Source organism: Gopherus flavomarginatus, chromosome 3 (genome assembly GCF_025201925.1).
Source record: "Gopherus flavomarginatus isolate rGopFla2 chromosome 3, rGopFla2.mat.asm, whole genome shotgun sequence".
NCBI classification, from domain to species: domain Eukaryota; kingdom Metazoa; phylum Chordata; order Testudines; family Testudinidae; genus Gopherus; species Gopherus flavomarginatus.
Window position 1 is genome coordinate 142136969 of NC_066619.1, and position 13306 is coordinate 142150274.

Consider the following 13306-nt stretch of genomic DNA (forward strand, 5'->3'; position numbering starts at 1 on the left):
ATGTGAATGGAATAAGTGGGCAGAGATTGGCTCTAATGCATCCAGGCAGCTTTTGGAGAGCATGTTCTCTGTGGCACATTGTTTAAAATGTCTATTGCAGTCTTCTGAAAATTACAGCTCTATATCCCTAATGTGAAAGGTTTCAAAGTGGAACTTTTCTCCTTCTGGAGGACAACAATACACACATCCATGGGCTCAGATATATGCTGACAGGGCCATATATAACACACAGGGAGAATGCTACTGGCATGGCTACTGAGAAACAGACAAAAATTCAGGAACACAAAGACAGCCCTCTTCACCTACAAGCACAGAGAAGCAAAAGAGAGGATGCAGTTCAAAGCAAGGTAAAAGCAACAAAGAATCCTGTGGCACCTTATAGACTATAGCTACTAGGGGGGAAGCTGTTCTAGACTTGATTTTAACAAACAGGGAGGAACTCGTTGAGAATTTGAAAGTAGAAGGAAGCTTGGGTGAAAGTGATCATGAAATCACAGAGTTTGCAATTCTAAGGAAGGGTAGAAGGGAGTACAGCAAAATAGAGACAATGGATTTCAGGAAGGCGGATTTTGGTAAGCTCAGAGAGCTGATGGGTAAGGTCCCATGGGAATCAAGACTGAGGGGAAAAACAACTGAGGAGAGTTGGCAGTTTTTCAAAGGGACCCTATTAAGGGCCCAAAAGCAAGCTATTCCGATAGGCAGGAAAGATAGAAAATATGGCAAAAGACCACCTTGGCTTAACCACGAGATCTTGCGTGACCTACAAAATAAAAAGGTGTCATATAAAAAATGGAAACTAGGTCAGATTACAAAGGACGAATATAGGCAAATAACACAGGAATGCAGAGGCAAGATTAGAAAGGCAAAGGCACAAAATGAGCTCAAACTAGCTATGGGAATAAAGGGAAACAAGAAGACTTTTTATCAATACATTAGAAGCAAGAGGAAGACCAAGGACAGGGTAGGCCCACTGCTCAGTGAGGAGGGGGAAACCGTAACGGGAGACTTGGAAATGGCAGAGATGCTTAATGACTTCTTTGTTTCGGTCTTCACTGAGAAGTCTGAAGGAATGTCTAGTATAGTGAATGCTTACGGGAAGAGGGTAGGTTTAGAAGATAAAATAAAAAAAGAGCAAGTGAAAAATCACTTAGAAAAGTTAGATGCCTGCAAGTCACCAGGGCCTGATGAAATGCATCCTAGAATACTCAAAGAGTTAACAGAGGAGGTATCTGAGCCTCTAGCTATTATCTTTGGGAAATCATGGGAGACGGGGGAGATTCCAGAAGACTGGAAGGGGGCAAATATAGTGCCCATCTATAAAAAGGGAAATAAAAACAACCCAGGAAACTACAGACCAGTTAGTTTAACTTCTGTGCCAGGGAAGATAATGGAGCAGGTAATTAAAGAAATCATCTGCAAACACTTGGAAGGTGGTAAGGTGATAGGGAATAGCCAGCATCGATTTGTAAAGAACAAATAGTGTCAAACTAATCTGATAACATTCTTTGATAGGATAACGAGCCTTGTGGATAAGGGAGAAGCGGTGGATGTGATATACCTAGACTTTTAGTAAGGCATTTGATACGGTCTCGCATGATATTCTTATAGATAAACTAGGAAAGTACAATTTAGATGGGGCTACTATAAGGTGGGTGCATAACTGGCTGGATAACCGTACTCAGAGAGTAGTTGTTAATGGCTCCCAATCCTGCTGGAAAGGTATAACAAGTGGGGTTCCGCAGGGGTCTGTTTTGGGACCGGTTCTGTTCAATATCTTCATCAACGATTTAGATGTTGGCATAGAAAGTACACTTATTAAGTTTGCAGACGATACCAAACTTGGAGGGATTGCAACTGCTTTGGAGGACAGAGTCAAAATTCAAAATGATCTGGACAAATTGGAGAAATGGTCTGAGGTAAACAGGATGAAGTTCAATAAAGATAAATGCAAAGTGCTTCGCTTAGGAAGGAACAATCAGTTTCACACATACAGAATGGGAAGAGACTGTCTAGGAAGGAGTATGGCAGAAAGAGATCTAGGGGTCATAGTAGACCACAAGCTTAATATGAGTCAACAGTGTGATACTGTTGCAAAAAAAGCAAATGTGATTCTGGGATGCATTAACAGGTGTGTTGTAAACAAGACACGAGAAGTCATTCTTCCGCTTTACTCTGCACTGGTTAGGCCTCAGCTGGAGTATTGTGTCCAGTTCTGGGCACCGCATTTCAAGAAAGATGTGGAAAAATTGGAGAGGGTCCAGAGAAGAGCAACAAGAATGATTAAAGGTCTTGAGAACATGACCTATGAAGGAAGGCTGAAGGAATTGGGTTTGTTTAGTTTGGAAAAGAGAAGACTGAGAGGGGACAAGATAGCAGTTTTCAGGTATCTAAAAGGGTGTCATCAGGAGGAGGGAGAAAACTTGTACACCTTAGCCTCCAATGATAGAACAAGAAGCAATGGGCTTAAACTGCAGCAAGGGAGATTTAGGTTGGACATTAGGAAAAAGTTCCTAACTGTCAGGGTAGTTAAACACTGGAATAGATTGCCTAGAGAAGTTGTGAAATCTCCATCTCTGGAGATATTTAAGAGTAGGTTAGATAAATGTCTATTAGGGATGGTCTAGACAGTATTTGGTCCTGCCATGAGGGCAGGGGACTGGACTCGATGACCTCTCGAGGTCCCTTCCAGTCCTAGCGTCTATGAGAGTCTATAACAGACGTTTTGGAGCATGAGCTTTCGTGTTGGATGCATGGCAATGCAAGGTAGTGGAAGAGAAGGTCAAACAAGAGAAGGCCAACAGCACGCATCCTAAAAATCGATTTGAAAAAACAGCTTTATTTTTATTTTTTTTAAATTCAAGTGTAGTGGAACAAAGCAAGGCAGTTTTCAGGAGGGTGCAAATTCCACAGCACAGTGCACACCAAAACAAAGGCATTATTGCCAGTCAGAGCAGCAGAAACCCTTCAGAGCAAGTGGGATATGAGCACAAATACCAACCAGTACATGGTTCAAGGAACTTGTCTCAAATGTACCCAGGGCCAACAGTTTTAAAAACCAACAGTGCAAATTTTAAGGGTGTATCAGTGGAGCACGTTTAGCTCTTGGATGCAGAAGTCTAATTTATAACAGGTATTATAATCTCAACCTCAGAAGCACTCCCTAAAGTCCCTAGAAGTCTCCTGTGATGTGTCTATTAAGGAACTGACTTTTGTTGAGGATCCTTTGAGGTTGAGTGCAAGAACGGCTAACCCCCCACTGGAACGATCACTGGGCTGCAGAGCACTCCGGTGCTGATAAAAGAAAACTGATTTTGAGAGTTTGAGGTAACTTCTGTAATCAGACGTAACTTTAGGGGCCCTTATCAAGCACAGCCCGGGGACCTCTGTGAGGGACAGCTTGTGGTTTCTACTGAAGCAGGATTTTAAATTGCTGTGGCGGTCCTCCATCAAAGTGTAAAAGTCCTCAGAAAAATTAACAAGGTCGAGTCTGAATAGCTTGGCTAAGCAGCAACCATGAAAAAAGCAGTGAAGAGAGCCTGACAACTGCCTATCCTTTAAAAAAATATATAAAACGCCTATGATGAAAACAATGTGTGGGGTTAATTTCCCTATTAATTTCTTGCAATTTTGTCAAGCTTATTTTAAACACTCTCATTAAGGGTTTTTGTTTAAAGCAAGGGCTGCTAGCTTGAGCACGCCTGCTGATTATCGTGCTTCTTCCAAACTGTCTTAATTTATATTTCCTCTGGGGCTTTTCTCATATATAAGAGATTTTCTAAAGACATTTGATTATTGCTGTATTCTGTACACTTGCACAAATACCAATGCAAGTTTATTCAATTGTAGCAACTAACAAGTAAAAGTTCATTTTCTGTATCCTTAAAACTAATTCCATTTGTTTCAGTTTGTATGAAGCAAATGTTATTTAGATGACATTACTGAATTAAGAGGAATATTTCAGAATAAATTAAAACATTGTCTTGAAAAATCATCTATACTGATGAATTTTAATAAAGTGAACATGTTCTGAAAGGCACTTCAAACGTCTTTACATTTATTATAGAAACCGCTAGATATCACAGTAAAATTTAAGATGAAAATGGATTCAAATTAACTCTCTGAAAAATAATAAAATGATCTTTTTTTCAGATCTTAAATGTAACAACACACATTTAGAAATACATTTGGTAATTGTGAATGACTTACTTTTAAAAGCAGCTTGCAGATTTCATATTTTCCTTTTGCTGCTGCTTCATGCAGTGGGGTAAATTTCCACAGGTCTGCCACATTGACAGACGCCCCATGCCTCACCAGCAGCTCGGCCACCTCATAGTGTCCATATGAACAGGCATTATGCAAGGGTACTAAGCCACTAATTAAAGAGAAAGAAAGTTTTAAGTCACAGAAAGTCAAATTCAAATACAAGTTTACAAAGCTCCAGTGGATAAAACAGTCTTTTCCCCCCTCTGAGGCTATCAGCATCTTTTAGTATCCCCAATTTCACAGCTTTACATGCCCTGCTATTCAGGTACCTATGAGATGAACATCGCTTTTCCAGGCAACGAATGAAAACAGCTTTTCTTCAGCTCCTGTCAATGATGTTCCTAACTGATGATGTTCGACTAACTGGTGTTATCAATTTCTATGAACAGGCCATATCAATACTGCTAACAATACTCACATGTTGCAAGAATCACTGCTGTAATGTTGACTTTGGACACTTGAGTGTAAATTTCAAAAAAGGGGTTTTGGTGGGTGGCTAAAATCCCATCTGACACGTGACATTTGGGAATTAGTAAGCCCTGTACATGTAATATTGTGGGGAAAAGTACTCAATTCCATCTGGAAAGAGCTTAAAACTTCAGGACATTTAGGACCTGAACCTAACCTTGAAATTCTGTTCATTTTTCTTTCTTCATAGATGGTTTATATTAATACAGAAAACTAACCTTTAAAAAGTTGACTATTGGTTTCTCTAACTATTGTGACATGTTTTCCTCCTTTTAAATCAAACTATCCGGAAAGAGTAGAAATAATAAACAGGTTGTGTAGTATTTCAAGCCTTTCCAGATACTTTGATTTAAAAGGAGGAAAACATGCTGTAATAGTGATAGAGACCAATGGTTAACTTTTTTAAAAAGTTAGCTTTCTGTATTAATATAAACCATCTATGAAGAAGAGAAAAATGTACAGAGTCCATCCTGGCTATTTCACATGATATAACTAAAAAGCTAATTTTAGACCTTCCAAAATATTTGATAAACTGCTATTAAGCAGAAAGAACAATCAAATAAAAAGAGAACAGAGGAGGAAAAAGCTGCAGAGACTAAAGTAGCAAAGTTATCCCAACTAGAATACTATCATCTAATATTTTGATACCAGAACTCCCAGAAAGCTAAACATTCCTGAGAAGACTATTAACTCTCTCCCATAATGAATGTGAAGAACAGTGGTTAATAAGAAACAATACAGAAAAGTTACCCTTTGTCTTTGGCATGCACATCTGCCCCATGGTGCAGCAGATATTCTACTACAGATACACGGTTATAACCTGCAGCAAAGTGCAGCGGGGTTGAATGACGTCCCTCCAAATCTCTGCAATTCACATTCTGAGGACTGCAAAGCTGCTGTTAAGATCAAAGAGGAAACAAAAAGTTTACTGCAGAACTTGATCACAGTTCAAAACTTGTTTATGTTTTCAACTCATTTCTTCTCCCTTAATTAAGTTTGAAAAACAACTAAAATATTCTTTTCTGATAGTGGGCCATTTCATAAACTCGAACATGGACACTTCCTAACTCTTCTTGGCTTCAATTGGACGACTTTCCCCCCTATTTTAAGGTAGTATATTTTGAGTTCCCCTCTCCAAATCCGTAAGTAGAATCCTGGTAAACAGAATCCCAGTCTAGTGGGGTCACTAGATGGGGCAGGCAGGTATTATCCCCATTTTGCAGATGGGGAATCAGAAAGACATGTTAGTGGCTTGTTTAGGAAGCTCTGTGGTCTAGTGAATTAAACACTGGCATCTAGTGGAATGGGGAGTCAGGAGAGCTATGCTCTAATCCTGGCTCTTATACCAGTTTGCTGTATGATCTTGAAGAAATCACAGCCTCTCTACTTTAGTTAACTCATCTATCACCCCATCTGATAAGATGCTATTTTCTTACTGAATGTTGCGAGATCTAGCTAAACAATACTTGTAAAGTGCTGTGTAAAAATGAAAAGTTAAAGCCACTAAGTGGCAGAGGTAAGAACTCTTGAATACTTGTCTCAGCTACGTACTCCTTTGTCTAGACCAGTAGGAGGCACTAGCGTGGTGAGTCCCCCCCCCATCACAGCGTCTGAAAAAACAGATGATACCATGCACAGGTCATTGGTAACAGCTGACACATCTGTCTCCCTCCTCACACACAAGATAGTCTGGGAAATGGTGAAGTCTTTGTAAGGTCTGGTAGGCTTTACAAACTCCTGCAAGTTTAGATCAAGCTAAAAATATTCACAGTGGCCCTAATATCCAAACCTGCCTTAGATCTACAATAGTCACCATTAAAGAGTAAACATTTACCAACTATAACCATACAATGTTCTAGACTATTCTAACAGATAGAGAAATCCCCATGGTACTGTAGCTGTTTGGTAATCTCTGCAGTACAAATTCTATTGGCAAAGTCTGTTGTGCATATTCAACCCCAAAACTGTAAGCCTTCAGCTAAACTGACTCTTCCCCTGCCACAAATTCTACACATGTATGAAAAGCCTTTCAATTTTTACCTTAAGAACCAATGAACCCTCTTTTTTCAGACTTGGTTTGTTCTATAGATCTCAGAGCAAGTCACGCTTGAACAAAGTCAGTTCAGCGGTTGAGTTAGTGCACGCACAACAGTTTTTATTGGAAAAAACATACAAGGCCAAACCAATTTTGCTCAATTTTTCTACAATACCTTGTGTCAATTTTTCTACAATACCTATAGCCAACAGTGCAATATTTCAGCTACACTTACGTTTGCCAAAGCTACGATAAGCTGGGGGTGGGTGGAGAAGATGAGATAGAGGGGCAGCTGTAACGCAAGGGGGATTTTTATTTACCTGTTAAAGTTCTTTTTTTGAGATCTTCTGTACCAGTCCAGACACTTGGGGGTTATAGTTTTTCCAATCAACAGAAAAAATGGTTACTTACCTTACAGAAACTGTTCTTAGAGACGTGTTGGGTACCTAAACGTCCACTGTAGGAGTATGTGCACCCAGCGCACTTAAGTCGGAGACTTTTGCCAGCAATATGGGTGTTCTCCTCTTGTTCTCAGGTGAAGACATACAAGAGGCATGTCCACCACCTCCCTCTCCACTCCTTAACACCACTGTAAGCAATGACCAAAGTAGCAGGAAAGGTTGTGGAATGTATATGTGCACAACACGTCTTGAAGAACAGTTATTATAAGGTAAGTAACTGTTTCTTTTTCCTTTGATTGACATTGTAGGCGGAGGAAGTTTGGATCACCAAAACAGAGACTGTAGCACTGACTTGCCAAAGCATCACTGAGAGAGCTTATGCAATGGCATAATCTGTAGAAGAGGTACAGAAAACCATGCTGCTGCCTTGCATATATTATCTGCTGGAACATTGCCCAGGAAAGCTGATCTCTGGTAGAGTGAGCTGTCATTCTTGATGGAGGAGAGATTTTAGTAAGCTGGTAGCAGTCTGATACAATCAAGTATCAAGACATGCATCTGACGAAGTGGGTATTCACCCACGAAAGCTCATGCTCCAAAACGTCTCTTAGTGTATAACGTGCCACAGGACTCTTTGCTGCTGATACAGTCAGAAATCCAGTGAAAGATTCTCTGGGACAAGCCTAGATAAGCGATGGTGATGATAACACTCATTTGATGCTACTGCCTGCATTGGCCAATTGTCCAGGAAAGGGAAAATTTGAATGTCCAAACAACAGATGTGTCAGCTGTTACCAATGAACCATGTGCATGGTATCATCTGTTTTTTCAGATGCTGTGATGGAGTGGGACTCACCATGCTAGTGCCTCCTGCTGGTTGTCTTGCGGATCAGCTCCACAGGTTAGTATGCTGACTGTAGGTGATATCACTTCTGCTTCTCGATTTGTGTCACTCCAAGGACCGTGGCGTCCTCTTCAGAACACAGCCCTCTGACTGTGCCACAGTCTGTGCTCCCCATTTCCAGGGGTGCTGGAGGACTTACTAGATGCATTTCTGGGAGAAGACCTAGATTTAGAGGTCTTGTGAGATACTGAACATTTAGAACTCTTCGGCCCAGACAGAAATGGAGAAGCATGATGTTTGCTCCCACACTTATCTTTGGACTCAGAAGAAGCTCGAGGAGCACTCTGAGTCAATCCAGAGGCCCCAGGATCACAATTGGGAGACGGTTCAGAGGCAGGTCACGTCCTCCTTCCTGAGGAGAACCTGCAAGCAACAGTCTCTCTCTGCTTCTTAGTCCGGGTGGGAAAGGAAGTACAAATAAGGCATTTGACTCTCACATGCCCCTCATTCAAACAAATCAGACAACTCTTGCGCCCATCTGTGAAAGGGATAAGGGCCCTGCAAGTGGCACACTGCCTAAAACCTGGGGACTTCTTCATAGTAAATCCTCCAGGTACTAACAGAACTATATATACACATAACTATACTACACTATTCTGTACTTTAATATATATTACACACTAAACCACACTTAGAGTATAACGATAACAACTATGGACAAAGTTTTCTGAAGCTGGCTGACCAAAGCTAAGGCTTTAGGGAGCTCCAACCCTTGCCACAGGCAGCAAGAAGGACCTGACAGGAGGCGTCAAACAGATAGTTAAGGGTTAATGCCTCTTTTACCTGTAAAAGGTAAAGAAGTTCACCTAGCCTAGCTGACACCTGACCAGAGGAACCAATGGGGGAACAAGATGTTTCAAAAGGAAGGAGGGAAGTTTCCTTTGTTTAGTCAGTTTCAGCTGGAGTGAAAAAGATCAAGGAACCAGCCTCTTATCAGAGTAGTAAGTTTTAGAAAGGGATAAATAGGTTTATGTTTATTTTCTTTTGTAACTTGTCTTGGTGCCATTAAAGGAATTATCAAATTGGATATTCTTGCGTGTATTAAGATTTTTGCCCAGGGGAACATCCTGTGTTTTCAATCTATTCTGAGAGATTAGCTGATATGCTGTCCCCCAGAGGTTTTTTTTCTTTCTTTCTTTTACCTTTCTTTTCTTTAATTAAAAGCCTTCTTTTTAAGAACCTGATTGATTTTTTCCCTGTTTTTTTTTTTATTTTTTTTAGATCCAAGGGAATTGGATCTGGACTCACCAGGGATTGGTGGGCGGAAAAAGGGAGGGGGAAGGATTAATTCTTCCTTGTTTCTGAGATCCAAGGGAATTGGATCTGGACTCACCAGAAAATTGGTGGAGGAATCTCTCAAGGCTACCCAAGGAGGAGAAGGTTTTTGGGGGAAAGGGAGTGATCCAGATACTCAGAAATTCTGGATAGTGGCAGCGAGACAGATCTAAGCTGGTAATTAAGCTTAGAAGTGTCCATGCAGGTGCCCACATCCGTACCCTGAAGTTCAGAGTGGGGATGAGACCTATGACAGGAGGGCAGCAGGATGCCCCTTTTATGTCCTTGCCTGAGAGCAGGGGCATGTGTCGTGTAGTGATACTGCTGGCAAAAATCTCCAATTTGAGTGCATTGGGAGCACATACATGCATAATGCAATGTATATGTGCACAGTCATTCAGAGGATAACACTGAGACTTTTGAGGATGCCATACACTCAGCTATCAAGGTCTATCATCATTCAGCCTTCAGCTGAATACTTCGAAAGCAGTATTAAAGAAAAATGTAGACTGATGCTATTTAAAAACCATGAAATAACTGTAGTAACAGTAGCAATTGGACCATATCAGGGACTCTGCATTGACATTCTCAGGAATGAGACAGGCATCAGCATTTTATAGGAACTGGTACAGAAGAGCTCAAAAAAGAAAAAACAGGTAAGGAAACTTTTCCCCTTCTTTCTTCTACAGTAGTGAAGATGCTTCAGACCTCCTCAAAGAAGTTAATAATTTTATTATAGGTGCGATCATCATTAGACCACTGCCTGCAACACCTTTTGACAAAGGGCACATCTGCAAGCTTATTCCATGAAGTTTGACAAAGATGTGGGAAGTAACCTTGAAAATCCTTCTTATCAGACAGGATGAACTTTACAGGTGTACTCTCCTTCCTGCCATATAGCCTCTCTCATGCTTCCAGAGATAGCAAATCTGAACAGCAATTGACTTTTAAACCCTGGTTCATGATGAAAAGGCTCTGAGTCTGCCTGAACTCTGTTGTCCCATCCACATAAATCTGCAGGGCTTGAGCAGTGTATCCATCTCAGGGTTGGGACTAAATATAGGTAGGGCAAATTATCTGTTCAGGTGAAAGACAGACAATGTTTTGGGCCTGAGTTCTGGCCAAATCTTGAGCATGACTTTGTCCTAGAAAAATTATATACAGCTGTTTGCAGGAAAGGGATTGTGCTCCCCTATCTTTCTGCTGAACGTAACGCTATTACAAACAGGATTTAAGGATAGTCATCGCAGAGAAATACTTCTCAGATGTTCCAAAGGGAGAACCATGGAAACGCACAACACCAGATTCAAGCCCCATGTAGGCTTTGGACAATGAACTATAACCCTTAGTTTACCCGCTGCCCTCAGGAACCTGGAAACTTTGGGGTGATAACCAACAGAGACTACTCTCTGAGCCTCTGAACACTGACTGTCAGTGCCTGAACTCTAATGTATCTGACGCTCAGGCTCAAAGCTACATAAGCTTGCAAGATATACAGGATGACTGGCAGTGTGGCCTCAACTGAGATCACAAACCATGCTGGGCCTTCATGAAGTACTGGACACTATCCTTGGGTACAGAATTAACAAGAGCTGAAGGAGTGGGGGACACAGACATCTTCACCAGTTCCAGGTACCACTGCCTTCTTGGCCACCCTGGAGCTACAAAAGGCTCCTCTAGAGCTGGCAAACATAACGGTTACTTATCTTTCGTAACTGTTCTTCGAGATGTGTTGTTCACGTTCATTCCACATTAGATGTGTGCGCATCGTGTGCATGAGTGTTGGAAACTTTTTCCCTTAGCGGCTCCCGTCAGGCTGGCAGGGCCCCCGCCAGAGTGGCACCACAGTTCCATGCATACATACCCCCACTGGCCTGACCCTCTCCAGTTCCTTCTTGTCGGCGACTCTGACAGAGGGGTAGGAGGGTGGGTGGTGGAATGAACGTGAACAATGCATCTCGAAGAACAAGTTGCTAAAGCTAAGTAACCATTCTTTCTTCTTCGAGTGCTTGTTCATATCCATTCCACATTAGGTGAATCACAAGCTTACCTTTGGAGGAGGGTAGGAGTCACGAAACAATCAATCGAAGGACTGCCCCGCCAACTGCCGCATCCTCCCATGCCTGCTGGTTGACCGCGTACTGGGTCATAAAGGTGTGCACCAATGACCAGGTGGCCGCACTTCAGATCTCCTGGACAGGGACCTGTGCCAGGAAGGCCGTGGACACTGCCTGTGCTCTGGTCGAGTGAGCTGTGACTGCTGGAGCTGGGACACCAGCGAGGTCATAACAGGCCCGAATGCAGTCCATAATCCACGACGAGATTCGCTGTGTCGACACCGGACTGCCCCTCATCCTCTCAGCCACGGCCATGAATAGCTGCGTGGACTTATGAAAGGGTTTGGTGCACTCCAAGTAGAATGCCAACGCTCGGCGGATATCTAGAGTATGCAGGCTGAGGTGACTCGGGTCCGTATGGGGTTTGGGAAAAAAACACCGGCAGGCAAATGTCCTGGCCCAGATGGAATTGTGAGAGCACCTTTGGAAGGAACTTAGGGTGCGGGCGGAACTGCATCTTGTCTTTGTGAAACACAGTATATGGTGGCTCCGAGGTGAGTGCCCTCAGCTCCGATACCCTTCTGGCTGAGGTGACTGCCAACAGGAATGCCATCTTCCAGGAAAGGTGGAGAAGGGAGCAGATAGCCATGGGCTCAAATGAGGGCTCTATGAGCTTAAAAAGGACTAAGTTGAGATTCCATGGGGGAACAGGGGGATGAGAATAAGGGAATACCCTTTCCAGACCTTTGAGGAATTGTCCCACCATTGAGTGGGAGAAAACCGAGCTACCTAAAAACCCTGGGTAAAAGGTGGAAATAGCCACCAGGTGCACCTTAATCGGTGACGGGTCCAGCCCTTGTTGCTTAAGGTGCAGAAGGTTTTCCAGAATGATCGGCACCGCGGCCTGGAGCGGTTGCACCTGTTGTGACCCATACCAGCACGAGAACCTCTTCCACTTGGCCAAGTAAGTCGCCCTGGTAGAGAGACTCCTACTACCAAGTAGAACCCGCTGCACAGGAAGGGAGTACTGGCTCTTGAAAGCATTTAACCATGTAGCTTCCGTGCGGTCAGATGCAGCGATTGCAGGTCGAGGTGAGAAGCCACTCTCCATCCTGCTTAATGAGGTCCCGGTGAAGGGGCAGGGTTATCGGGGCCTCCACCGACAGCTCCAGAAGCATGGTGAACCAGTGCTGATGGGCCCAGGTCAGGGCGATGAGAATGATCAACACCCTGTCCCTGTGTACCTTGAGTAGTAACCTGTGTACTACGGTGATGGGAGAAAAAGAGTATCGCAGATGTGTCAGCTATAGAGCCCAGGATGCGACCCTGGAACAAGCAGAAATATGGGCACTGGGTGTTGTCCTTGGTCGCAAACAGGTCCACCAGGGGAAACCCCCACCTCCGGGGGACCGAAAGCACGACGTCTGTTCTGTGCGTCCACTCGTGCATGCAGTACGACCTGCTGAGGTGGTCCGCCGGCTCGTTTTGCTCCCCTGGGAGATACACTGCCTCGAAGTGAATGGCATGGGCTATGCAGAAGTTCCAGAGAAGGAGAGCTTTGAGGCAAAGTGGGGAGGAACGGGCTCCGCCCTGCTTGTTTATATGAAACATGGTGGTCATGTTGTCTGCCAGAACTGTCACGCTGTGACCATTCAGAGTGACGTGAAAGGTCTGGCAAGCTAAACGAACTGCTCTGAGCTACTTCACGTTGATATGGAGCCATTGCTCCATCCCCAACCACAAGCCCTGAGTTCTGAGGTTCTCCAGGTGAGCTCCCCATCCAAGGTCTGACGCGTCTGTTACCAGCGTCAAGTCCAGCTGTTGTAAGGCAAAGGGGATGTCCTCACAAACTATGGTTTGGGACTGCCACCACCTCTATGAGTCCAGTACTTCCCTCAGGGCT

At 43.3% G+C, this 13306-nt stretch overlaps 1 protein-coding gene across 1 annotated transcript in view; it reads right to left on the minus strand.

Annotated features, from left to right (window-relative positions):
• The window catches only part of TNKS (tankyrase), a 302779-nt gene that overhangs the window by 64847 nt on the left and 224626 nt on the right, over positions 1 to 13306 (minus strand). The window contains exons 14-15 of the mRNA XM_050948206.1: positions 5482 to 5627; positions 4207 to 4372 (exon numbers count right to left, since the gene is read on the minus strand). Of these exons, the coding sequence (XP_050804163.1) occupies positions 4207 to 4372; positions 5482 to 5627 (312 nt within the window). The remainder of the gene's footprint in view (positions 1 to 4206; positions 4373 to 5481; positions 5628 to 13306) is intronic.